The sequence below is a fragment of the Etheostoma spectabile genome, unplaced genomic scaffold (genome assembly GCF_008692095.1).
Source record: "Etheostoma spectabile isolate EspeVRDwgs_2016 unplaced genomic scaffold, UIUC_Espe_1.0 scaffold00569390, whole genome shotgun sequence".
Classification (NCBI taxonomy): Eukaryota; Metazoa; Chordata; class Actinopteri; order Perciformes; family Percidae; genus Etheostoma; species Etheostoma spectabile.
This window is the reverse complement of record NW_022605103.1, coordinates 499,857-525,218: the sequence shown is the minus strand read 5'-3', so window position 1 is coordinate 525,218 and position 25,362 is coordinate 499,857. Positions and strand designations below refer to the sequence as shown.

Below are 25,362 nucleotides of genomic sequence, written 5' to 3'. Positions count from 1 at the left end.
TATTTAACTAATTCAAACCAAAGCAACAGACAATTAAAACATATGTCTTGATTGTTAGGCAAAAACTTAGTGATTAAAACTGATAAGCAAGGTATATTATCAATTTTTATTTTTATTTTTTCATTTATACATCTCAGCTCATAACATCTTTAACAATAGAAGAGCAGCACACTACCACCACCCCAGCTGATGCCCCAACCCCCTTCAATATAGAGCTGGTCAGCCCCGGCTCTGTCAATGAGACAGCCGGTGACTGTTCTCTGATTTCCAGCCCTCAACCACATGCATGTCAAACTCTTGAAATGCGCCTTCACAGCAAAGCATGCTATCTGGTGTGCATGGGTATACATTAATGACCGAAGCCTGGAAAATGTTAATGAATTTAACAGTAAAACAGATTTTACATTTGGACTAACCAGACAGTACGCCTGTACCAGAGACGACAACAAGATTCAGAAGATACAGACAAGAACAGGTAGGCTAAATGTCAGATAAACCTTGACCTACAGATGTACAATAATAATAATAATAGTACTGTTAATAATAATAATAACAATGTACTTTCTCCCCTTGGGGAATTTATTCTTTTGATTCTGTTGTTATTTTTCACAATTAACACACACAATCATGAATCATTAATGTAGGTTATGTATATGAATGATGAATACATTATTATGTAATTTAGCCTCTGATTACTGAAACCAATTTTAACTGTATCATCAAATTTCATGAAACTCTGCCTAATAGTAGCAGCTGAAAATAGGCTTTTACTGTATGAAAAATCAAATGATTACTTATACCAACCAAAATCTTTGGTAGAATATGTTTTACATACACGACATTTAATGGAACATTTTACAAGGTGGTGATGCTACTTCTGCTGAAGAGAAATATTTGAATACGCCCACCATTTTGTTTAATCAGTGTTGACTGTTATTTATCTGTTGATTATTTTTTAGATTAATTAATTTGGTAAATCTTGAAATAACAGAAACTAGTAAAATGACCATCATGTTTTCCAGAGCCAAATGGAACTTCTTTAGAAGAATTGTTTTCCTTAAACAAAACACAGACATTCAGATTGTTGTGATAGAAAATAACTGAAAGGAATCTGCAACAAGAGGGGTGGTGACTTGTGGGGAATAGCAAGTTGGACATGTACAGTCAATAATTACCACGCTCTTTTACTTGCGATTTAGTCTTTTTTAAAGTCCAAAACAAACGGGCTCACTTAAGTCTTGCCTATCAGCACAGTCTGGCCTGTGGCCCAACAAGCAGTCATTTTCATCAATCCTCTGTACAATTCTCAGGACTACAATGAACATTCAGTCTGCTATCAACAAAGAGGTCTTCATCCCTTGTGATGAGCGGATGTTGGTTGCAGTGGAGGTGCGGAGGAGGAAAAGGAAGAGGTTGTCCTTCCTGCCTACTGGAGCCAAAGGCGACTACACCACATTCATCTGTGTTTCAGGTTAAATCTGACTTTAAGGTTTTATTTATTTGGTGAAAATTAGTTAAGCATTCATATTCTGTAAATTATGTCTGTGATTTATAGACATGTATCTTTTAAATGAAAGGGGGGTCCTCATATTATTAACAGATGCTCTAGATCGCCAGTTACTGTATTTATTTCATTTTGTAAGAGATCTTTTTTTGTCAGCTAACCAGCAGGAGGTTCTTTTACTGCCTGATTCAGTGCAGTGACTTCATGTCATTCATTAAAGAGCTGCTTAACATTTAAAGTTTGGCCAAAACAGAAACAGTAAATAGTAAAACTGAAAAGTAAAGCTGAAGACAAATTAATTAAATATATAGTAGTTATTTAAGGTATTTCAGAACACTTTACAGTTCTTGACCACACTATAAATAACAATTCCGAGCGTTAAAACGTAATGACTTATTGTTATAACTGTTTCATCTTATAACATGATTACTTATATTGTTTGTTAGTGTTTTTTTAGCACATGCCTTGTATGTGCAGGGCCAGAGTTGAACTCATTTTCAGCCCTAGAGTTTTATGCATTAGACCGGCTAACACTAAGTTACTTTGTAAACAATGTCGATGTCATACTACTCGGCACAAATCTCCCCTTTTTTACAAGCTTTCTGATCAAGTCAAGTAAGTTTCATTAGTGTGAATCGTCTAGCATCATGATGATTATTTCTGGGCATTTTTCATATAGAGCAGATCTAAACCATAAACTTTATTATTATTAATTCCAGTTCTTATAAAATTCACTCAATGAGCAACCCTACCTGCCCACTCTGGAGGTACAAGACCATGGCTGCTAATTTGCTCTTCACTGTTAGCAGCAAACTGAACTAGTAGCTGCTGCTGAGGACCTATAAGATAAAAAGTTTGATCAATAAACATGAATGCTACTTTGTAGCGTTTTATTGTTTTACACGGCCGCTAGCATCCTGCACTACTCCTGACTAGCTTACCAGTCTCATTGTCTTTATTTGGTTTTCATTCTCGCTGGTTTTAATTAAAAGATTAAAAATTGCTCATAGACTGTAATAACAATTGCATTGCAACAGTCTTTGGGTGCGAATCACTGAGGTGTCCAAGGTGCAGGCTGCCTAGGGGCAACATAAAGTAAAAAGTAAATAAGTATAAGTTATATATACAGCGCTTTTCACAGACAGGGTAAGCCTACATAGCAAAGTAGATTAGTAACATTGTGTTACGGGACACGACAGGAGGAGGACCCAAAGGCAGAGGCGGGCAGGCGGGTAGAACTTCAAAAATCTTTTATTACAGTCCACACAAAAAAAAAACACAAGGGAAGGCAAAGTCCAAAACACAGGGAATCCAATGAACACAAAAAACGTCCAAAACAAAAAGCAGAGCAGGGCACGGGAACCACAGGGGAAAATTCCAAGGGAGTACTTACGGGAAAAAACAAAAGTGAAAACTCCAGGAACGTAGACACGTGCAGTTCACAGACTCGAGGACAGAACTAATGACGCAGCACTAGACAATGGGAACACAGAGGTTAAATACAAGAGGTAACGAGGTAAAGGGGAACAGGTGACACATCAGGTGAATCATATCAGGGTGGGGCAGGACAATCAGACAAACAAAGTGAAGTTAGACAAGACAAGACAAGACAAGACAGGAAGCTGACTAACAAAAACAGGAAGCGGAAAACACAGACACAGGGAACCATAAGACAGAACCTACAACACCAGACAACGGAGAAAACTGGGACAAAAACACAGGGAAGGCCAAACGGGAAAACAACCCCAAACAAAACCCCAAACCATAACACATTGCTACTTCAAGCCAACGTTGGCTACTTGGCTTGGCCAGCCTTTGTTTTAGATAACGTTAGCAGTTAGCAAACATTAGTTAACATTAAATGCTAACTTACACAGCTTTATTAGCTAGTAATATATATACAATATATATGATCAATACACTTTATTAATCATGTAGGAATCCGCGGCTGTTTAGAGATGATTGTGTATTGTGTAACAATTTCATAACGATATATTGTCATGTAATTTTTAATTTTTTTAAATTTCCTAACGTTATTAGGGTAATTAATACAATTCCTTGCGTTAACTAATCAACACTAACTAGATAGCATTCAGAGTAATTCTTTTCTCCATGCAGCAGCCTTTCTGTTAATAGCTCTATAGCCCTCAGATGAGAGGTCTTAGAGAATTGGACATTCGGACACTGACAGAATGAGTCATTCTATTTGCCATGGACCATTGCCGATTTCTATTATTCCGACACTTTCAACGGTGTAGTACGATGTCCACTGGGGGCGCATTGCGTATTACAGAGCTGATTTCTGTGAAGACGGCGAAAGACTTTAGAAGCGCAAACAAGAAAGCTGGGAGCATAACTACAAAATGATGGAAAGAGAAAAACAGACTGATCTTTGAGGAAGAAACAGAGTGAACTGTAAACAAAAGGACACATTATCAAATGAATAAAAGACCAATAGTTTACAACTACACAATGTTTTGTTTGCAAGTTTTAAGTTTTACCTTTGAGGTGAACATTTTTTGCTTGAGTTAGTGATTTTTGTTTGATACTTAAAAAAAATATATGTTTGATAAGTTTTGCTTGGAATTATAGACACAAAAATAATCCCATAATTTCCATTATAACAAGATAAATAAATCTGTTTTATTTGTTCTGGTGTGGCAGCAATATACTGCCGCATGACTTCACTTTACCTCATTAAGCAGCCAGTCTGTGGATACTCACCTACAGTCACAGGTCATTAGAATCAGTTCCTTAAAGAAGTCACCTACTTTGCTTATTCCTTTCTTTGCCTATCTGGAATCCTGCATCCTGCTCTCCTGATTTAAATGAAACATTGCCCCACACTGGGCTGAGTTGTGATAGAGACTCCAATATGTTCATATATTCTTTTGCCTCATACCAGGATGAGCAGTATGTGTTCTTCAGTACTTTAGCATGGCTAAATACCGGTACAAATGCAATGGTACCTTAAAGGAGCCTGACTCTGTCTATCCTAGATGGAGCGTCTCCAGAAGAAAAATAGAACATTATAGTTAGGGCTCGAGCGCCGACAATGGCAAAGGCCCTATTTGAACTGAAGGAATTCTTCCTTTCCTTTCCTTTCTTCTGGCAAATTAATTACATTTTTGAGGGGCCTAACTCTGCAAAATTGGTGGTTGCATCAAGCCTGGTGAAAATTTACGTATTTTAAGGGTTTTGGAAATAGGCGCACAAAAATGGCTTGCTAACTGCGCGTACAAAATTAAATTAATTGAGCCAGTCTACAATTAACATATACTAATGAAACTTGGTACACATATGTAACATGTCACGATGTACAAAAAAGCTCATTTAAGCCATACCCTAAACCAAACAGGAAGTCCGGCATTTTGAATTGAATGTTCGAAATGAGTGTGATTTTGGTCATTTCCACATGTCGTACTTTAACAAACTTCTCCTAGAGATTTCATCCAATCAACTTCAAATTGGGTTGGTGCCATCTTAAGACGTTACAGATGAAAATGTATTAAAATAAAAACTTTTCATCATAGGGCATGGCTTTGGGTGGTCATTTTGTGCATTTCGCCATCGAAATAGGAAGTGGGTGTAACTAGAGTGTACATCGTCCAATTGGCTCAAAACTCTTCAGGATTCATATATGCCTTTTTACAGTAGTCGCAGCAGGGGTGGTGTGCGCAAATGGGACATTATGAGAGCGGTGCAACTGTTTCTACTTGCGCGTGGTGGCCGCAACACTAGTTAAAATCTTCTCCTGAACAGAGGTAGCGCTAGTTAATAATAATAATTTACTATTTCTACGGACTAGAAGAAGAAGAAAAAGGTAAACAACGGCAGAACTGGCTGCAGCATTTCCGTCAATGCTTCGATTTGATTTGATGACCTACTTCGTTGGATCAAGCCTTTCATTCACCACAAAAGAACTCATGCACTGTTGCTTGCTCTGGAGGAAACTATTATAACTGTTGGGTCCTTGTAAATTCTGGAGTGTGGTCTATCTGTAAAGTGTCTTGAGATAACTCTTGTTATGAATTGATACTATAAATAAAATTGAATTGAAATTGAATTGAATCTTAACCCAGTAAGTTTACAAGAGAGACAAGTCTTAGAGTCCTGGTATCCGGAGGTCCGCAAACTCATCCATGCTTCTTGTTTCCGGTTTGATACTTTACACACACACTTTCATAACATTTGAGCTTTTTAGGTAAAATCTTGTGAGGTTTCACTGAACTCAGCAGAGAATTCCTTCTTCATTGGTGATGGTTTGGCTCGCCCTTTATGCTTAAGCCACGCCCCTTTCATAACTGGTGACCCATTTTTGGTAGTGTCTTGTGTGAGGTATTGTTTAACTCAGCAGAGTTCCTTATTCATTGGTGATGGTTTGGCCCGCCCTATGCTTAAGCAACGCCCCTTTCATAACTGGTTACCCGGTTAGTCTTATATGAGATATCAGTGAACTCAGCAGAGACTTCCCTTTTTATTGGTAAAGGTTTGCCCCGACCCATATGCTTTCCTTTCACAGCTAATGAACTGTATGATGTAGAGTCTTGTGTGCGGTATCATTGAAACAGGGAGTTCTCTTTTCATTGGTGATGTGTTAACATGTTATTTCCCATCCACACTGTTCACTCAGGTGAAGAGAGGGTTGGAGCTGTCAACTGATCACCATCTGGTGGTGAGTTGGGTCAGGGGATGGAGGAAGACTGGTAAGCCCAAACATATAGTGCGGGTAAATTGGAGACATCTGGAGGAGGTCCCTGTTTGACAGACTTTCAACTCACACCTCCAGCTGAGCTTTTCGTGCTTTGCTGTAGAGGCTGGGGCAATTGAACCTGAGTGGACAATGTTCAAAGTTTCCATTGGTAAAGCTGTGGTGGGGAGCTGTCGTCTTAGGGTCTTAGGTGCCTCAAGAGGCGGTAACCCACGAACACCCTGGTGGACACCGGTGGTCAGGGAAGCCGTCCAACTGAAGAAGGAGTCTTTCTGGGACATGCTATCCTGGAGTGATCTAGAGGCAGTTGCAAGGTACCCAAGGGCTGCAGCTTCTGCCATGAAAGAGACAAAGCAGCGTGCATGGGAGAAGTTCGGAGAAGACATGAAGAAGGACTTTTGGTTAGCAACAAGTTGCTTCTGGAAAACCGTTTGCCACCTCAGGAGGGGGAAGCGGGGAACCATCCAAGCTGTGTATATTAAGGATGGGATGCTGTTGACCTAAACTGAGGAAGTAATAGGATGGTGGAAGGAGCACTTTGAGGAACTCCTAAATCCAGCTAACATGCTCTCTATGGTAGAGGCAGAGCTGGAGGATGATGGGGGATTGTTGTCAATTTCCCTGGTGGAAGTTGCTGAGGTGGTTAAATAACTCCACAGTGGCAAAGCCCAAGGGACTGATGAGATCCGCATATGAGAAGGCATATGACCGGGTCCCTGATACTGTGGGAGGTGGGTCCCTTCTCAGGGCCATCCAATCTCTGTGTGACCAAAGCGAGAGCTGTGTCCGGGTTCTCAGCAGTAAGTCAGACTCGTTTCAGGTGAGGGTTGGCCTCTGCCAGGGCTTCACTTTGTCACAATCCTGTTTGTAGTATTTATGGACAGGATATCGAGCCGTAGTCGGGGTGGGGAGGGGTTCCAGTCTGATGGGCTGAGGATCTCATTGCTGCTTTTAGCGGATGATGTGGGCTCGATGGCATAATTGGCCTGTGACCTGTGAGCACTCACTGGATCAGTTCGCAGCCGAGTGTGAAGCGGCTGGGATGAAGATCAGCACCTCTAAATCTGAGGCCATGGTTCTCAGCAGGAAACCAATGGAGTGCTTTCTTTAGGTAGGTAATGGGTCCTTACCCCAAGTGAAGGAGTTTAAATACCTGGGGGTCTCGTTGAGGGATTATATCTCCAACCTGGCCTGAGATTGCCTCAGGATCCCCCAGAGCTGGTTAATGTGGCTTAGGAAAGGGAAGTTTTGCGTCCCTTGCTGGAGCTGCTCCCCCCGCGACCCGATACCGGATAATGACTAGGTTTCAATACTCAACTCATAGGCGGAACCCTGGAAAGCAGAATTACGGAGGCAGTGAGTGAGCAAAATCTCTGTCTTTGTTACAAATTCTCCAAAACATGACATAAAACAATAACATTCCCTAGTGTAAACATGTTTCAGTTCATTTTAAGCACCTTAATACCAATTTCAGAGGGCAAAATCCTCCACACTCTTATTCACGGAAATGTCTTTAAACATCAATCTTACTGTACCGTTAAATAATGTCAAAAGAATAAATCCTATTTTAATCTATATACTATATATATATATATCTTCTTTATATTATATTAATGTAATAATAATAATATAAGTCATAAACCTTCTTTAACAGCAAATAAATATTCAAATGACTTTAGAGTCAACACATGAACCATCATACACCTAGGGATAATTGTTCAACTTATAATACATTCCCTTTTTTTAATACAGACACCAAACTGCCTCTGTTTAACTTTTAGGAGGAACTCCCCTTTAAGTGTTAAAGAACATTTCCTTTTAACATTAACAATCCTGTCAGGATACCTTAAAAACTACAAAATAAATCATTGTCAGCCGAATGGAAGCAGAATCACACATACACCCCCAATATACACCCTTTAGCTAGCCGCTAGCTCTATTGTTTACAAAATAGTTTCCCGCGGTTATAAACTCTTTAGCTCCGGCTTTACACACAAATTCCTTAGCTAACCCACCACAGCTTCAGTACACCATACACACTCCAGAAGGCAAACTGTTTTCTTGTCATTTTTACCGAGTACCAACCTAGAAAAGAGAATTACGGAGGCAGTAAGTGAGTTAATTAACCGCCATCCTCCTCTCCAAATCTCTGTCTGAGACACGAAGAAACACTCTGAACTGAATGCTCTGAACTTTATCGTTTTCAGTAATGCTTCCCTTGGAAATCTCCCTGATGTGGGGTACACAAGGGGGTACATTGATTGGTCTCATGGGAAAAGGAGGGAAGTTTTCTCCTCACTTTTGGCAATCTAAGAGAATTAGACATGTGGTGAGGAGTACACTGATCATCTATGGCCATGTCAGATTGAGTAGACACTGGCTGCCCTCTTTTCTGAGCTCACAGCTGGAAACGCTGAACTGAACGCTCCTCCGTTGGTCTGTGTGATGGACAATCAAGCAATAAGCAGCATTTAGGAGCTGATACAGAGATAGAAGATAAAGAAAGTGCTGTGCTCAGACACAAAAACTCAACTCGTTGACTGTCTTACCAAAGAGGGAGCATCAACTCTGTTATTATTGCACTTAGGGAGAGACTGTGATGCTACTGAAAGCACTCAGTTAAGAACTGTGGACACAAAGCTAACAACAAAGGACATTTGAAAGCACTGAACTATGTAACCACTGTTTTATTTTAGGTTGTAATAACTGTAGCCTTTGTTATATAATTTTTTAATATAGATAACGTGTAAATAACATATAATGTATATTTATTTAAATTTTCTTTGTGTCTTTGTTAGGGAAATGGTTAAGTTATTTCTTCTCTACACTGTTCACTATGGCCCTAGGTGCTTCCCAGTGTGTGCAGTGTTGCGTAAGTCCCTAGCTGGGCAGCAAATAAAAATTTGTGAACTGTATAAATGTCCCTTTACAAATCCATTTTGGTCATCCGCCATGCAAGAAAACTTTTCTCACTGATCATAAAATGTTTGTTTGCCTCAATAAGTTTGCAGCAGTCTTATTGTATTTTATCTCATAATATAATTTAGAGATTTCATTTTCATTTTGTCCATCCTGCAAGCTTTTATTTTCAAGCTTTTTGATTTTTGATTCCAGATCTCAAATTATTTCCTGTGCTTCTTTTCTTTTCCTGCTTGTGTAGCTTATTTGACCTCTAATAAATACCATGTAGGCTTCCCATCTAATTGTAGCGTTGTATGAGATGTGTTGAACTCAAAGTAAATATCAATTTGTTTTCCACCAAACTACAGAACCTTTTTGTACTGCAGTCATTGTTTTTAAACTTAATTTTGGGCTGAAAAATTAGAGGGTTGTAGCAGGTACTGGAAGTGAAAACAAAAAAGGTCAATATCACTGAATGTTTATCTGGAAATGTTAACTTTACCAGAGTGGTGTGGTGGCTTACTCGCCAGAGGAGCCTGCTGTATAAGTCTGTAGCTTAAAGATGAAGATAAATGATAAAAGATAAATAATAAAAGAATGACAGGTAATACTTTCTTTCGTTTCCTCGAAAGAAAGGCCAAAGAAACGTGATTTGAAGTGTTCAAGAGCCTGGTTCTCATATAAAGTGGTAAGCTGTTAGACAAGTTAAGGGCGGCTAGAGCAAAGGCTTGATCACCTCTGGTCATGAGCCTGGTTTTTGGCACATCCAAAAAGAATGGCTGCTCTCAACACTCGTGCTGAGCGAGGCGACAAAGCAACTGCTGATTGGAGTGAAGGCAGCGTGAGGGCAGCATGACGTACAGTATGTACGTTGGTTGCTTAAGTTGAAGAAATATATATATGTATAATATGTAATATACACTGTTCAAAAAAATAAAGGAAAGACTAAAATAACATCCTAAATCTGAATGAATGACATAATACTATTTTCTTTACATAGTTGAATGTGCTGACAACAAAATCACACAAAAATGATCAATGGAAATCAAATTTATCAACCTATGGTCTGGATTTGGAGTCACACTCAAATCAAAGTGGAAAACCACACTACAGGCTGATCCAACTTTGATGTAATGTCCTTAAAACAAAATGAGGCTCAGTAGTGTGTGTAGCCTCCATGTGCCTGTGGGACCTCCCTACAATGCCTGGACTAAAGTATTTGTCAACTCCTGGACAGTCTGTGTTAGTGGATGGAGCGAGACATGATGTCCCAGATGTGCTCAATTGGATTCAGGTCTGGGGAACGGGGGGACAGTCCATAGCATCCATAGGGAGAGCCCCCCACCCCCCCACACATAGCCCCCCACCCCCCCACACATAACAAATCCCAATTTAAACCCTGAAGGATAATGATGATGAGTGAGATTTGGGAGGGCCAACCAATGGGTCTTTACCCATTGGTTGGCCCTCCCAAATCTCACTCCAAGGTTTGGGAAAAGTTGGCAGCTCTGTGTGTATATATATATATATATATATATATATATATATATATATATATATATATATATGATATGTTTGGCATTTGTCTCATATATTTTGTTACCCCTATAGCATGCTATTATAGTGATACAAAAGCGTCACCATGTCAAACGTTCAAAGAAACAAATTAATAAAACTATAGTTCTGCAAAGCTGTGAGAAAATGGAGGAAACACTAGCAATGCTAACGCCAGTGATGCTAACGCCAGCAATGCTAATGCTAAATTTATGCTTTGTTGGTCTCCTCTCTTGTTGCATATGTGCATGACATACGTCACGACCAAACGTTAGCGATTGGTTATGACCGATCCAGAGTGGTTCTGGGTAGAGCCAGTAGTTTTAAACTTCAAGGGTCCTTCAAGGAAGTTAACACTTGTCAATGAAGAGAGCCAACTCCTCTGTACAAAAGTCTGGGAGGACCAGGCTAAGCTCCAAAAGACGTTATGTTTATACTAGTTATTATTATACAGTTATTAAGTTATGAATTAGAGGTGCCACTCGGTCTCTAACTCCTCTTCAGTATTAGAAGGAAAAATATATATGTATTAAACAAAACTTCATTTCATTTCAAGTCATTTTACTCAAGTCTAAGTGAAGAATCTCCGGAGATATCCTCAGAACGGGCGAGATGTGGTAACTGTAAATGTGTTTATATAGCGCTTTTCCAGTCTTAACAACTGCTCAAAGCGCTTTTACATTTACAGGAAACATTCATCATTCACACACATTCACACTCCGATGCGCAGCACCGGGGGTCAACTCGGGGTTTAGTGGACACTTTGACAATGACTGCAGGGGCGGGGATCGAACCACCAACTTTCCAGTTGGCAGGCAACCACTCTACCACTGAGCCACAGCCTGTGATGTTGCAGAAACCCCTTGGACAGGAGCCAAAGAAAAGGCCAGTGCAAAGGTATCCAGACCCCCATTACAAGCACTGGGTTAGTAGACTGGGACATAACCTGCTTCAGAACTGGACAACTTCAAGCATTTCATTCACAAGCTGAGTAATTAGGTCCCCCACCATCAATACGGGTCACCCGCGCCGCTCTGCTAAACTTACCATTTCCAAGCAAATATTGTTGATATGACTGTCTCTGGTGGTGCAACCGTTGACCCTGGTCACAGAGAGCAGCCTTGACAGCATCGTAGTCAGCTGAGTCCATGATTGGCTAGATCGTACGATATTGGAGCACAACCAGGTATGGACTTCAATGCATGTCTTAAGACCAAGGGAAAGATCAAAACAGTGTTTACCTCAAAACCAGGTGAAAAAATCCCAATCCAAGAGCAATGTAAAAAAACAGGTAGAAGTCAGAAAAGGCAAATGTACGAATCTGCTTGGCCTCCACTAAGGAGGAGAAACACTGCCTTGTAAAACCTTTATACATTATTTATCCTAACTTATTGAACTCATAACCTACTTACAGATACTTTTGTCTTTGTCTACTGCTGAATACCGTACAGTAGACAAATAAAAATACAAAGCAGCAAGTCAGTTTCGTTCCTAACTCACCAGTGAAGGCTGGTATAAACAGTGCTAAACCTCCCTACCTTTTGCAATAAAGATGAGAAATGTTTTGTTGTTAGAACAGTTTTTTTTTAGGTGGAACCTACAGCAGCAACAGCATCAAATCACAAGGAAATCACAATCACAAGGAAAACCCTGGATATGTATCTAAATGGAGTTATTTTTATATTGTGGTTGTTCCATTTTAATAGGCTTTCAATAGGGATATCATATTTTGTATTTTGTATGATCTGTTTACCTAGTGACGAACACAAGGCCACATCAGCTCCTCATTACAAAGGTGAAGCGGTTTGGTGGCTCCTCTTCCTTCACCAGAAGGTCCCAGTGGACAGTGGAGCAGCTCCGACAGGTCAACGGCATCAACCCCAACAAGGTCAGAAGCATTTGGACATTTTGTTCTCAACAGTAGTGGTCTATAATCACATCTCTACCTAGAAAAGTGCAGGACTGTTTTTTCATAATCTAGCACATGCTAAACATTCTGACCATGCATACACACCTGGCAGAGCACAACAGAGTTCATCAGTACTCACTCAGGCTTATATCCCCTATGCTTTTAGTGATCTTATTGACAGTACAGGTGGTGAGTTGTACGGCAGCATGACAAAACAAAAACTCAAATAAGAAATAAGAAGAAATTAATTAAAAATTCAGATGATGTTCTGTAAGAAGTTGATGAGGGAAAAGCTGCTAAAATCAGGAAGACGCCAGAATCTGTAGAAAGCATAGTGTTTTTCAAAGAAAATGTCTATCTGTCCATTTCACTTTAATGAGAAACACAGTGTTGTCTGTTGAGAATAGAGGTGAACAGTGTTGGGCTAGTTACTTTTAAAAAGTAATTAGTTACAGATACTAATTACTTCTTCCAAAAAGTAACTAAATCAGATACTCAGTTATAAATTATAAAAGTAACTAGTACATATGCATGTTCAATTATTTATCATATTGAAATTGACAATTAATACAACATTATTAATACATTAATAACAGAAACTGTACACAAATCTAAACTCGTGTGTGTGTGTGTGGGTGATAGAGCAAGGGAGAAGTGAGAAAGAGACAGCAATTAGCTTTGGAGCAAGTAGCCACTCTAGAGTCATAGTGCCTATGTCTTCTACCCCCCCCCCCAATTTCATAACGCCATACCTGTCTCTCGTTGACTGACTCACTTGTGTTGTTCATTGTGTCCAACTATGCGTGCTTTTGAACACCCACCTCACTCTACTTCTGATTGGCTACCATGAAATTTTACCCAACCTCAGCCAATTGTCAGCATTTTTGTGCTTGTCTTGGGCACGGTCCACTAAGCAAGGCAGAAAAAAAGTTTTTGCCTTTTGGCTCAGAGATCAAGTTGGTCTGATGAAAAAACAGCTTCAATTATAGTAACGCGCCACATTTTTAAACAGTAACGGTAACAGCGTTATTAAGATGGGAAGAGTAATCAATTAGATTACTCGTTATTGAAAAAAGTAATGCCGTTAGTAACGCCATTATTTATAATGCCGTTATTCCAGTCACTGGAGGTGAATACCTGGATATAATTAAAATTAATACTTTAACCCCTGCTCTTTGGTGGATTGTGTGTTTGCAGTAATTACGGGTGATGCTTGGACAAATTCAGAAACAATGATGAATCTAGTTTTCATGGTACATTTGGTCGGTAATTAGAGCCACATTTTTCCCTTGCGTAAGATATACAGAATTCTGCTGATACAGACACCATCTCATAGCAGAACTGTGCAGGTGGCCAGGCATTTCAACTCAGCAGCAACTTGATTTTTTGACCTCCCTCTCTCTACGGCTCCACATAGCCTCAGGTGATCCTCTTCCTTCTGCTATGCAATTGAAGCACTTGCTAGTTGTTCGCACTTGCTACTCTTACCAGCCGATTAAGAGGAGTGAGAAGAATACATCCATGGTAGAAGTGCACAGTCAATGATGGTATAAATTAGTCAATAAAACAGGTTTTGTGAAGCACCACAACCACAAGAGGTCCTTAAGCATGCAGTCCTAAATGTGCACAAGAAATATTTGGCTAGTGGGTTCAGTAGTATGCTGGATTAGCTGTGGATTGATTGACAAACAACCACGTTCGGTTGTACATGCATACAAACGCATGATCTCCTTCTATGCCCACGCTTCATAGTGATAAGATAATAATAAGAAGTTATTTATAAGTCCATTTGTTTGCCAACTCTGTTCTAATGCCTGTATCCTGCTCTTCTAGGACTGCCCAGAGTTCAACTTGGTGTTTGACAATGCTGTGGACCTATGGTTGGCCAGCTCATCAGCAGAAAAGTGTATCTTTGTTCAAATCCTGTACCATGCCTGCCAGACCTACTGGGAGGGGAAAGCAGGGAGTCTTGGCAAAGTGAGCCACCGGCGGAGAGCGAGTCATTGTGCTCACCCTGAGGTTGAAGCTGGTCCCAGCGACTGCTCACCAAGCTCTGCAACCAGAGCCCTGAAGCCCCAACAAAAGAGCTACATTCCTGCCAGACAGACAGAGTTCATCAACTGCCAATCCAAACTCACAGGAAGTAAGGTCACATCATCATTGAGGCTTATAATACAATATAGTTTATATGTGAATGATGCCAGTCATAATATGTTGTCTTTTTCTTTTAGATGCCTGCACCATGAATCTGATCATCTACCGGTGCAAAGCCTTCTTGAATCGCATGCAGAATATGATGGTTGCAAAGCAAAGGCGATCACAAGTTCAAGGTAAGGCAGTGATTAAATGGGTGCTTAAGGTGCAGTAAATGATTCTGCGCAAAGATTGTTGATATTTGAACTCAACTGAAACTCAAAGAGGTGACCATAATGAGATATTTACTGAATTGAAGTGTATTGGATCACTTACTATACCTTTAAAGCTTTAGTGCACAACCTTTTAATATTAATGAACGTCTGTTACATTCGAGCCATAGCCAAATGAGCTGATTAATTCAATTCAATTCAATTCAATTTTATTTATAGTATCAATTCATAACAAGAGTTATCTCAAGACACTTTACAGATAGACCACACTCCAGAATTTACAAGGACCCAACAGTTCTAATAGTTTCCTCCAGAGCAAGCAACAGTGCGACAGTGGTGAGGAAAAACTTCCTTTTAGGCATTAAGACTATCAGCTCCACACAACTCTCTGTATTTCTCAGTATGGCTTTGTTGAAGATTGTGTTGTCTGGTTTTGCGGGCAGAAAACCGAGTGAAGATAATTGCCTCTTCTGAAGAATCATTTATTTTTTAATGTTCTTGCTCCTTGGCTACAAGCACTGTGTGTGTGTGGTGGGGGGGGGGGGATGATTACGGAAAGGCTTGTGTTATGTGAACACTTAGAATTCCTCTTTGGGGAGACAGAAACTACGTATAGCTTTAAGTCATGCATTTATTTGTCATATAAGTTTATTATATATGGTCAGTACTACTAAGCCTAGAAAAACAGTTGTGTAATTAATAAAAAATACATAATCTTCTAATCTTCTGTGGCTGGGAAGAAGCAGTTTCAAATCTGACAAAATAATCCTGATGTGTGTTAATTTAATAATAATGTATTAATATAGTTAATACTTTTATTGATTCCTCAAGTATTATCTCCAATGGTGCATAGGAGACTACTTATTATATCAGAAAACCTGTGTGATAAACTGAAGCTGTGGAGATCGATTGTTCCGGACTTTTGGACCTGATCTGAACCAAATCCGAGGTGTGAAACCTTCCCCGGACTAGATTAAACAGACAAAACTTGATCCAAATTAAAGTGATGGTGTGGGCCCGGATCAAATGGAATCATGGGGGAGCCGGTAATTGCCAGCCGGTAATTGAGAAACTAAGCCAAACCAAGTCTCTGTGTCAAATGGGCTTATTGCAAGTAAACAGAGACACAGATGAAGTAGGTGATGACAATAGGATGTAGGTATGTCATGCATAGTCCAAAGGATGAACAATGCTGATCTAAATATTTTAACTCTCATCTTATTAGATACTGTGATTCATTACCATTTTTATTTATTCAGTTCAGTTGTCTTTTAAAAATAATTTGCAGCATAAGGGCTCCACCAACAGTTTGAGCAGCCATCTGGATGTGTCTAGGCTAGTATTAGATTACACAGTATTTTTACTGTTGGTTGTACTGTTGTGTCAGCTTAGTCAGTGCTCGCTGTCTTTCATGATCATGAGAAATTGTAATTGTTTCATCTGGCAGAACCAGTAGGAATGTTTTCATATGTTATCTTGGTTTTGTAAGTTAAAGGGAAGCTGGAAACATTCATGGTTCTTTGCCAATATACATTATAACATTCAAGCTCAAGCTAACGACTCCTTGGACGGCAAACCGTTTTATCCGGATGATCACTTTTTGGCATGACACCAGTCCACACTGCTGACATTTGACTAGATTTTTTAATTGTTTGCAAAAGTTGTATATTTTATTAAGCAGGAGAGGAAACCCTGTAATTACTACAGTTATAGTATTCTTTGGCAGACCCTCCTCCACAGCACTGCCAAGGAGGGTCTGGCTAGTTGACACAGTGTTCCAGGATGGGAAAAAAAATTGCTCTTGTTTATTGGCATTTCTTTAAACCAATCACAATCTTCATGGGTGGTGCTAAGCACCAAAATAAAATAAAACAAAAAATTTGCCACAGCAAAATAGCCTCGGGAAGGAACTTGTGGAACTTTGAGGAAGCAGGCCCAGGCACACCCACACATGTTCCAAGATTTTAATATTTCCCCTTAAAACTAACCCCATAGGAGAGGGAGCCAGTGATTTGGACATTAAAAATATCTATCCTTTAATATGCGTTGTGCACATTCAGAAACAAAATGTATAGTCTCTCCCAGCTGGGTTAAAAATTCTCCAAATATAACCAAGCCTAATAAGGCATAATTTCATTAAAAATTGACTTGCTATTTAGGGATGGATACAATTATTTGAATTTTATTGAACTGATACTATTTTTACATTCTTTTCAAAGTGACCATGTAGCACTCCAGACCCAGATATAATAAAATCATGTCAAAACTTGGAAGATGTGTCTGAATTAATTCAAATCTCTCCATCAAATCTCATGTAAAAAGTATATGGACATAATTGATAGACTTAATGTAGTTTAGATTTGTAATAATAATAATAATAATACATTTTATTTAACAGCGCCTTTCTAACACTCAAGGACGCTTTACAGAGAATAAAAGACAGATATAGGGAACATAAAAGTGTAAGTAGTAATAACAAAACAGATAAAACAAAAAACAAAACAACAAAACAAACAAACAAAAAACAAAACAGGAACAGTGTATTTACAGATAAGCGAGCTGGAACAGATGGGTTTTTAGTCTAGTTTTGAACAGAGGGAGAGAGTTGATGTTGCGGAGGTCGGGTGGGAGTGAGTTCCAGAGCTGGGGAGCAGAGCGGCTGAAGGCTCTGCTCCCCACGGTGATGAGTCGAGCATGGGGGACAGTGAGGTGGAGGGAGGAGGAAGATCTGAGGGAGCGGGAGGGGACGGCAATGTGTAGGAGTTCTGATAGATATGGAGGGGCAAGGTTATGGATGGCTTTGAAAGTATGGAGAAGGATTTTAAATTGTATTCTGAATTGAACCGGGAGCCAATGGAGCTGCTGAAGAACCGGGGTTATATGATGAAATGAGGGGGTTCTGGTGATGACACGAGCTGCTGAGTTCTGAAGAAGTTGAAGTTTATGGAGGGATTTTTGAGGAAGGCCAAAAGGAGAGAGTTACAGTAGTCAAGGCGGGAGGTGACGAGGCTGTGGATAAGGATGGAGGCAGTGTGAGTGGTAAGGGACGGACGGAGGCGGTTTATGTTGCGTAGGTGGAAGTATGCAGACCGGCAGATATTATTTATGTGTGACTGAAAGGAGAGGGAGGAATCGAGGATGACGCCCAGACTCTTGACCTGAGGGGAAGGGGAGACCAAGGAGTTGTCGATTGGTAGAGAGAAACTATTGATTTTGGATAGGGTGGACTTGGTGGCTACGAGGAGGAGTTCGTTTTATCACTGTTTAGTTTAAGGAAGTTTGCGGTGAACCAGTCTTTTATTTCAAGTAAGCAGTTAGTAAGGGACAAGGGGGGAGCGAGGAGGTGGGTTTGCTGGATAATAGAGCTGGGTGTCGTCTGCGTAACAATGAAAATGAATGTTGAATTTGCGGAAGATATTGCCAAGGGGAAGTAGGTAGGTGATGAAAAGGAGGGGGCCAAGAACTGAACCTTGAGGGACGCCAGTAGTAACAGGGGAAGGGTGGGATGTGAAAGATTTGAGTTGAATAAACTGAGTGCGGTCGGAGAGATATGAGCGGAACCAGTCAAGAGGGGTGTGAGAGATGCCGAGGGAAGAAAGTCTATTGAGGAGAATGGAGTGAGAAATGGTATCAAAGGCCGCACTGAGATCGAGGAGGATGAGGATGGAGATGAGTCCGGAATCAGCAGCTGTGAGGAGATCATTGGTGATTTTTATAAGTAAGACAATCACTCAGCTTTGAAACTGATATGAATGCCATGATTATTTTTCCTTTTACATATTGTTTGAGTAGCTGGTCACAAGGCAGCCACTTGAAACTCTAAGTAAACATATTCTCAAAGTTTTAGATATGTGGTGTCTGAACAGCAATGCTGGTTGATGGGTTGATAAGGAGTCCGCTTGACACTGTTTCTTGAATATAAAGGTTTATTATATCAAAGAAGTTTCAGCATCAATTTACAAGCTCTGCAAAAGCTTGGAGAGTGTTCCCGTCCAAATTATACACTCTGTCTCTTAGTACACCAAACATTTTCTATACAGCATGTTTAGATGAAATGTTAGTTAACCTAGAAAGTTATAGGGTGGAAAGGTCAGAGTTCATAGAGGGGGGGCCCCAAAGCAACATGTTCCTTTAACACTCCACTAAGATGTAAACCATTAACCCTTTGCATTGGTGCATGACAGTGCTGCATAACAGAACCAATTAAAATTTAAAGTCATTCAGTACTACAATCAGAAACCCAACAGTTTTAACAGTTGTCAAATTTTAAATAGACAGTTTTTTGTGTTAGGAAAACCTAATTAGATAAAGTAACTCTTGTCTAGTTTATAAGATATTACACAAAACGGATCCGCCACCACTAAAGACATTTGTTGTTTAGAGAACAGGCTCTCAGGTTACCAGAGGTACCACTTCAGTAGACTAGTTACTTAATGATATTTTTTATTTACATGTGTTGCAGATGTATATTTTCAAACAGGGAAGAAAACCCCTCAGCTTTTTTTTATCACTGTCTGTGCTTGTGACATCTCACTTTGGCTTTGACTTACATTACATACACTGAGCCCTCTTTGCACCAAAAAATACGAAGATGTGATATTTGTTCCATATCGCCTATGCCTTAGCGGCCCCAACAACACTTCAGTGTCATCTTGGAAAGACCTGTGTTTTTACCGGGCTTTCTGACGACTGCCACATTGTGTGTGAATGCAGTTTTACTCAGCTCTGATCTATTCTGTCGGACGCATGAAGAGAAAAAAATACTGTTGTAATGCATCTCCCATCCATGAAAAACTCTGCAAAGGAGGTGTTTAGTGGTGTAAAAGGTCAAACATTACAAACACTTTTTTTCAGTAAACTGCTTCATGTTCTCAGTGACATTTAGAATGTTTCCACTGTATTCTAAGATTCAAAATAACTTTTTGTCAGGTTTCTTCATTGCCATTGTTGTATATTGCCATGACTCCTCAGGTCCTATCATCGTAGGTTTGTGTCTCTGGGTCATTTTCCTTACTGTCTTTTTGTCTATTGTCCTCACTGTGCTGCACCTCTCAGTTGCAGCAGAAAGGACTCTGTGTGATGTGGCAGTCAGATAAGAGGGAACATTGTTTATTTCGGGGAGGTTGATACAATAGCCTGTTTTTAGAAAGCCTGTGGCTCTGAGACTGACAGGGAGCACGGTGCACCATTGAACCCGCTGACAGGGGCAGTGTAATGGGTGAGAGATGTGCCAAGCTGCAGCAAGGCACCAAAAACAGCCTCTGAGACTTATGGGAGTAAAGCAGGCCAGTTTTAGGACAGGGAATAAACTACCATGATGGTTTTCTTTGAGGGTTTGGCTCTTTGCACCCGGGGGCTGGGTCGACTAATTTGACAACTGTATACAGCTACTGCAACCAAGCTACAATTAGTGTTTACTTCCGTAACAAGTAATGTTCTCCTAACGCTAAACTTATCTTTTTAAACCTCATTAAATCACCTTGGTACTGCATTCACTGTCATCAAACTGGCCATATACCTTATATAACATCTTAATGACAAGCTCAGATGGTTCCATTTTTTTTATTCTGTATTTTTATTGGCAACCAGAAATTCTACAAAGCACAGCTGAAAATACTTTGTTATGTGCCTGTTTTTTCACTTATCCACCACATTTGGGGAAGGTAATACAGTACAAAGTGTTGAACACAAGTAAAAATATCATGTCCATCGGTTCATTGGGGCATCAGTTCAAGGGCATGACAATTTTTTGATATCAAGACAAACTTAACTTATAATTTAAAATGAATTAAGACCACATCAGTCAAATAAAACATAAACCTTTAAGTACATATATATCAATATTCACCCCCTGGTTATTCTCAGCAATTTCTGCTCCAAAACCAAAATCTCAAAACACAACTGAGAGGGATGGTAGTATTGGGCATGCATGTCTTGTGTAAAGTCCTGTGTTAGGGGCCTTATAAAGTCTACCCACCTTGACCATATACTGGCAAACTTACTCTGATGTATTCTTAGGAGTATGCTATTGGTTACATTGTATGGATTTGACAAATATTGTCTATCCAGTCCTCAATTATCTCCTCAACCCATGTCAAATTAATGTTCTTTTAATATTATCCAGTGTTTGTCTCTTCTTAATAAAGTTAGTTTAGTCAAGATTACCAGATAAGATCTGGTAAACATTTTACAAGCCTTCTTGCAATAACAGATGTGAACAGTGGGTAGTCTACATTTAAAACACTGATATGTCCCAAATTATTACATTCTTGTTGTTTTATTAACTTACGAACAATGGAAATAATTAGTTCTCTCCAAGAGGGAGTCATTTCTTGTGTTTTAAGTACCTGTTGTGGTTTGGGGTTTTGGTTTTGAGTGTTTTTTCCCTTTTGGCCTTCCTTGTGTTTGTGAAAGTTTTCTCCCTGGTCTTGTGTTGTTGGTCCTGTCTTATGTTCCCCTGTGTGTTGGCTTGTTCTGTTTCCTGTTTTATTTTGAAGTCTGTTTTTTGTCTCGTCTTGCCTCCAGATTTACTTTCCATGTCTTCCCGCTCTTGTGATTACCTAATGTTTTTTTGTTACCTAATGAACATGCTTTATTATGCCTCAATGTTACAAAAATAACTTAAGTAATAAAATAAAATCTGTAACAACCTGTAACAAAATAATAGCGCTTTTCAAATAAATAAATACGAAATAATGTTCTAAATATGACCTATTCTTTGTCAGCAACTAAATATCTCTTAAAACCTTTTCAATGTAATAAAAACACAAGATAAGGTTTGTTGATGTCCATGTGAGCTTTGAGATCTCCAGCTTTATTAGACACTGAAACTTTGCACACGGTGCCCTCCGCCTCTCACTTGTCCTGACCAGGACGGTACGTAGAATTTTTTTTTGCAACTGTGAAGCTGCACTTCGGCATTTTCTGTGCAATGCTGCTCTGCTGTCTGATCTGCTGTATGTGCGCGTCGCAGAGCTGCCTACAAGGCAGCCTCTCGGAAATTACGTCACAAAAGCACCAGTCAATTTAAGTACAAGCTTAAAGCCCATGTTGCAGGTTTAATTTTGCAACGAATTTGTGCAATTTGCTTGTTGGTAGTTAATATTTGAACTGTTATCAATTGTATTTGATAGTGTAGGATATTGCAAAACTGAATATAATACGAAAAGTAGGCACAATTTTACAGTGTTTCCTTCTTTCCCCCACAATGCATTGCATGACGTCACGTTGGGGAGCAAACAGAGCAGCCTTCGTTGTATTTACCACTGGTCTGGCCTGATGTGGCTTCTGGTCTTTTAATATTAACAGTCTATGGTCTCGACCGAGTCCATGTGACTTTATTATATCTATAATAATATTGGAGGGAAAGTGAAACACAGCTTAGACGGGGATTTTGTTCGGCTTTTCACAATTTAAACCGCTAGCTAACGCTACGCAGCCGGACGTTAGCACAAAAGCGTTAGCCTAGCCTGCTAGGTAACTAAACATTACGACTGCCTTTGGTGTTGCCTATGTATGCGTCCATGTTGTCAACTTCATACATGTGGCATTAGTGCATCTTTTGTACCATAACTGTATTTAATGAAATAGTAAGCTTCGCTCCTACGAGATGGGTGGGTTTTTGTTACGTTACACACAAAGCTAACTGGCAGTAATTAGCCTATACGGATGCTAGCGGATATAGCTAACGTTGCGTAGCTAGCCACCAACTTGTGGTAGCACGCGGCCTGGAGGGACGCGTGCTACCACAAGTCGGCCTGGAGGGACGCGTCCTACCACACAGCGGCCTGGAGGGTCCTACCACAAGTCGGTGTGGAAGCCGAACTCCATCTGCGGCGAGCAGTCTGCAGACCGGGGGAATAAAGTTCAGATTATCAGTTTAAGAGTCTGATCTCCATGATTCATCCAAAGCCTGGATTGGTGTGGATGTTTCAACCTCACAGACAACGGACTCGGACAAGCTTTAAAAAAACTTTTTAAGGATGCAACGCTGTACAAATACGTGTACCGTTGAGTATACTGTGAACATGTTTTATGGAGTTCTCAGCTAATCGTAATCCGTAAAATGTTGATTTTGCTCCAACCTGCTCCTTCCTTAAAAACTTCCATATGGATTTATTTTAAAGTGATTTTTTTCTCAAATAAAAAAAACTTATGTTAAATTTCACTCTGTTCATTGTTGTTTAACCAAACTTTAATGTTTTGGGGGGGACCATGATCCGGTCTGAAATGTCACAAACGGATTTAGACATCGTCAGATCAGCTGATCGCGGGGCGAGCTTCCCGACCGGAGGTTCAGTCCCCTACAGCACCCGCTCTCCACCGCAGCTTCGCCGCCACACACACGCACCGGCCAAACAGCAACACGTTTTCACAAGAGGAAGATGTAAACGCTTAGAAAAAACACTCTGGGATGCCTTTTATTCCTATATCTAGATAAGTGTACCAGTACTTATCTGAACTAACGACATGATCCCGGTCACTAGATAGAAAGAAAACGTTGACGTTCACTCGGTTCTATTCACTGACCGTAAAAAGTAAAGTCATTGCATGCTCTGCTGCGTTACTAAAGAAAGGAGATAAATGATGGAGACTTCCCCACAATCTTGACATTTCCTCATTTGCCCTCTCACGTCTGTCAGGTTGGTAATTATTCGGCTGCTGGCCTTTCCTCCTCTTCCTCATCCCAGTCACTCACCGTAGTTCTAGTGCCAGGCTGAGACTTAACTCCCTCCTGTGACGTCATCGCTGAATTGACTCCATAAACCCGCGAATACCAAAAATGACCAAAAACTAACTTTTAAAACTATATGGAGACATTTTTAAAAATGATATACATATCTTGAGTGTTTTTTGTACCCAATAATCAACAGTGGTGGTTAACTTGCAACATGGGCTTTAATGGTCCCATGAAAGACAGTGAAAAACAGACATTTTAATGAATTTATAACCCCCAGACACCATGGACAGTATGTAAAAAGTGGACATGTACGGGCAAAAGAGGACGTTTGGTCACCCTACATCAACATCAGAATAGTGTTATTTGCATAAAATACACACACATTCAAACGCGACAGATAACATGAATTCAATGACAACATGAATTCAATGACAACAAATACATACAGCTACATGAAGAATGCTGGTTAAGTAATGACAGAAGGAAGTACTAAACTTACAGCCAATGCTGTTGAGGGTATGGGAAAAATCAATAGACCAACTTTGAGGTTCGCCATGCTTCCAGTCTACTTCTTCTTCTACTATTACTAGTTACAGAAATCTAAACACGTTACATGCCATGAATTTCAAAATAAAGGTTCCCAGGAATCTATTTCACAATCGAATTACATTTAACACCTCAAATTAACGTATATTCTAATGTAATTTTTAATAAATATGAGGATAGAACAAACTTCTTTGGTGCAAAATGAAGAATAGTGCATGTATAGTTAACATACCCAACAACACAACACACTTGACATTGCACACAGTCACGCCGCTGTTTATTTGCCTCTTCCATGCTAATTGCAGCATAAACTAGCAGCACACATTGTTTTAGAAGAATATCTGTCTGGTTTGGTATAGAAACACAGGAGAATTAGGTTTAATGCAGGAGTCCCTAATATTTTCTAGTCATCCAGTGTTGTCTCGCCTCAGTTGTTGAATAGGTGAAAATGGCAAACACCTCGTAATTTTTTTTGAAGCTGCACCAACATTTTTTGCAGTTTGCAATCTACAGTAAAGTGAAACCGAAATTGGTAAATCTTTACCATAAGGTACACGAAAAAATAGTTAGTTAATGATTAGTTACTGTTTTTGAAAGTGTAACGAATGATTAATTACTTTTTTTCAGAAGGGTAGTTACCCTTTATCAGAAGGGTAGTTACTGTTTTTTAGAAGGGTAGTTACCCTTTTTCAGAACGGTAGTAACTGTTTTTCAGAGGGGTACACTGAAAAAAATGTTATGTTGAATTTGCTTAATTTTATTTAGGTAAGTGGTTGCACGAAATAAATTTGTCTAAATCCAGATATATTTTATAAGTTAATTGTACATATATTTTGTACGTTGTGTTTAGTATTTTTTTTTGTAATTTTAAATTAATTAATTTTATATATTTTGGCTTAACTATTTTGAGTAAAATATGCTAATTCTTTTCAGGTTTAGTATACTAAAATTAATTATGTGCATTTAGATCAATTTATTGTTTAACTTCTACATGCTAAAATTAGGTTTAATCAATTTATTTTATCTATTATAGTACCTTAACATTTATTAATATTCAGACAAAGCAAACAAACTATTGCCAACTCTTACTTTATTAGATTTTCTCTCTCTAACAATTTATTACATTGCTATCTTATAACAAAATGTACTATCAACCATTATCATTAAAACAATGTACCATTCATAACAAAA

At 39.4% G+C, this 25,362-nt stretch overlaps 1 protein-coding gene across 2 annotated transcripts in view; it reads left to right on the top strand.

Annotated features, from left to right (window-relative positions):
- Positions 1-206: 206 nt before the first annotated feature.
- The window catches only part of LOC116684919 (syntaxin-binding protein 6), a 42,177-nt gene continuing 17,021 nt past the window's right edge, over positions 207-25,362 (top strand). The window contains exons 1-5 of one of the 2 annotated variants that reach the window (XM_032510297.1): positions 207-475; positions 1,311-1,471; positions 12,428-12,558; positions 14,413-14,722; positions 14,811-14,909. In XM_032510297.1, the coding sequence (XP_032366188.1) occupies positions 1,318-1,471; positions 12,428-12,558; positions 14,413-14,722; positions 14,811-14,909 (694 nt within the window). In that variant the 5' untranslated portion in view covers positions 207-475; positions 1,311-1,317. Of the gene's footprint in view, positions 477-1,304; positions 1,472-12,427; positions 12,559-14,412; positions 14,723-14,810; positions 14,910-25,362 lie in introns of both variants that reach the window. The other variant, XM_032510296.1, reaches the window with a different exon arrangement.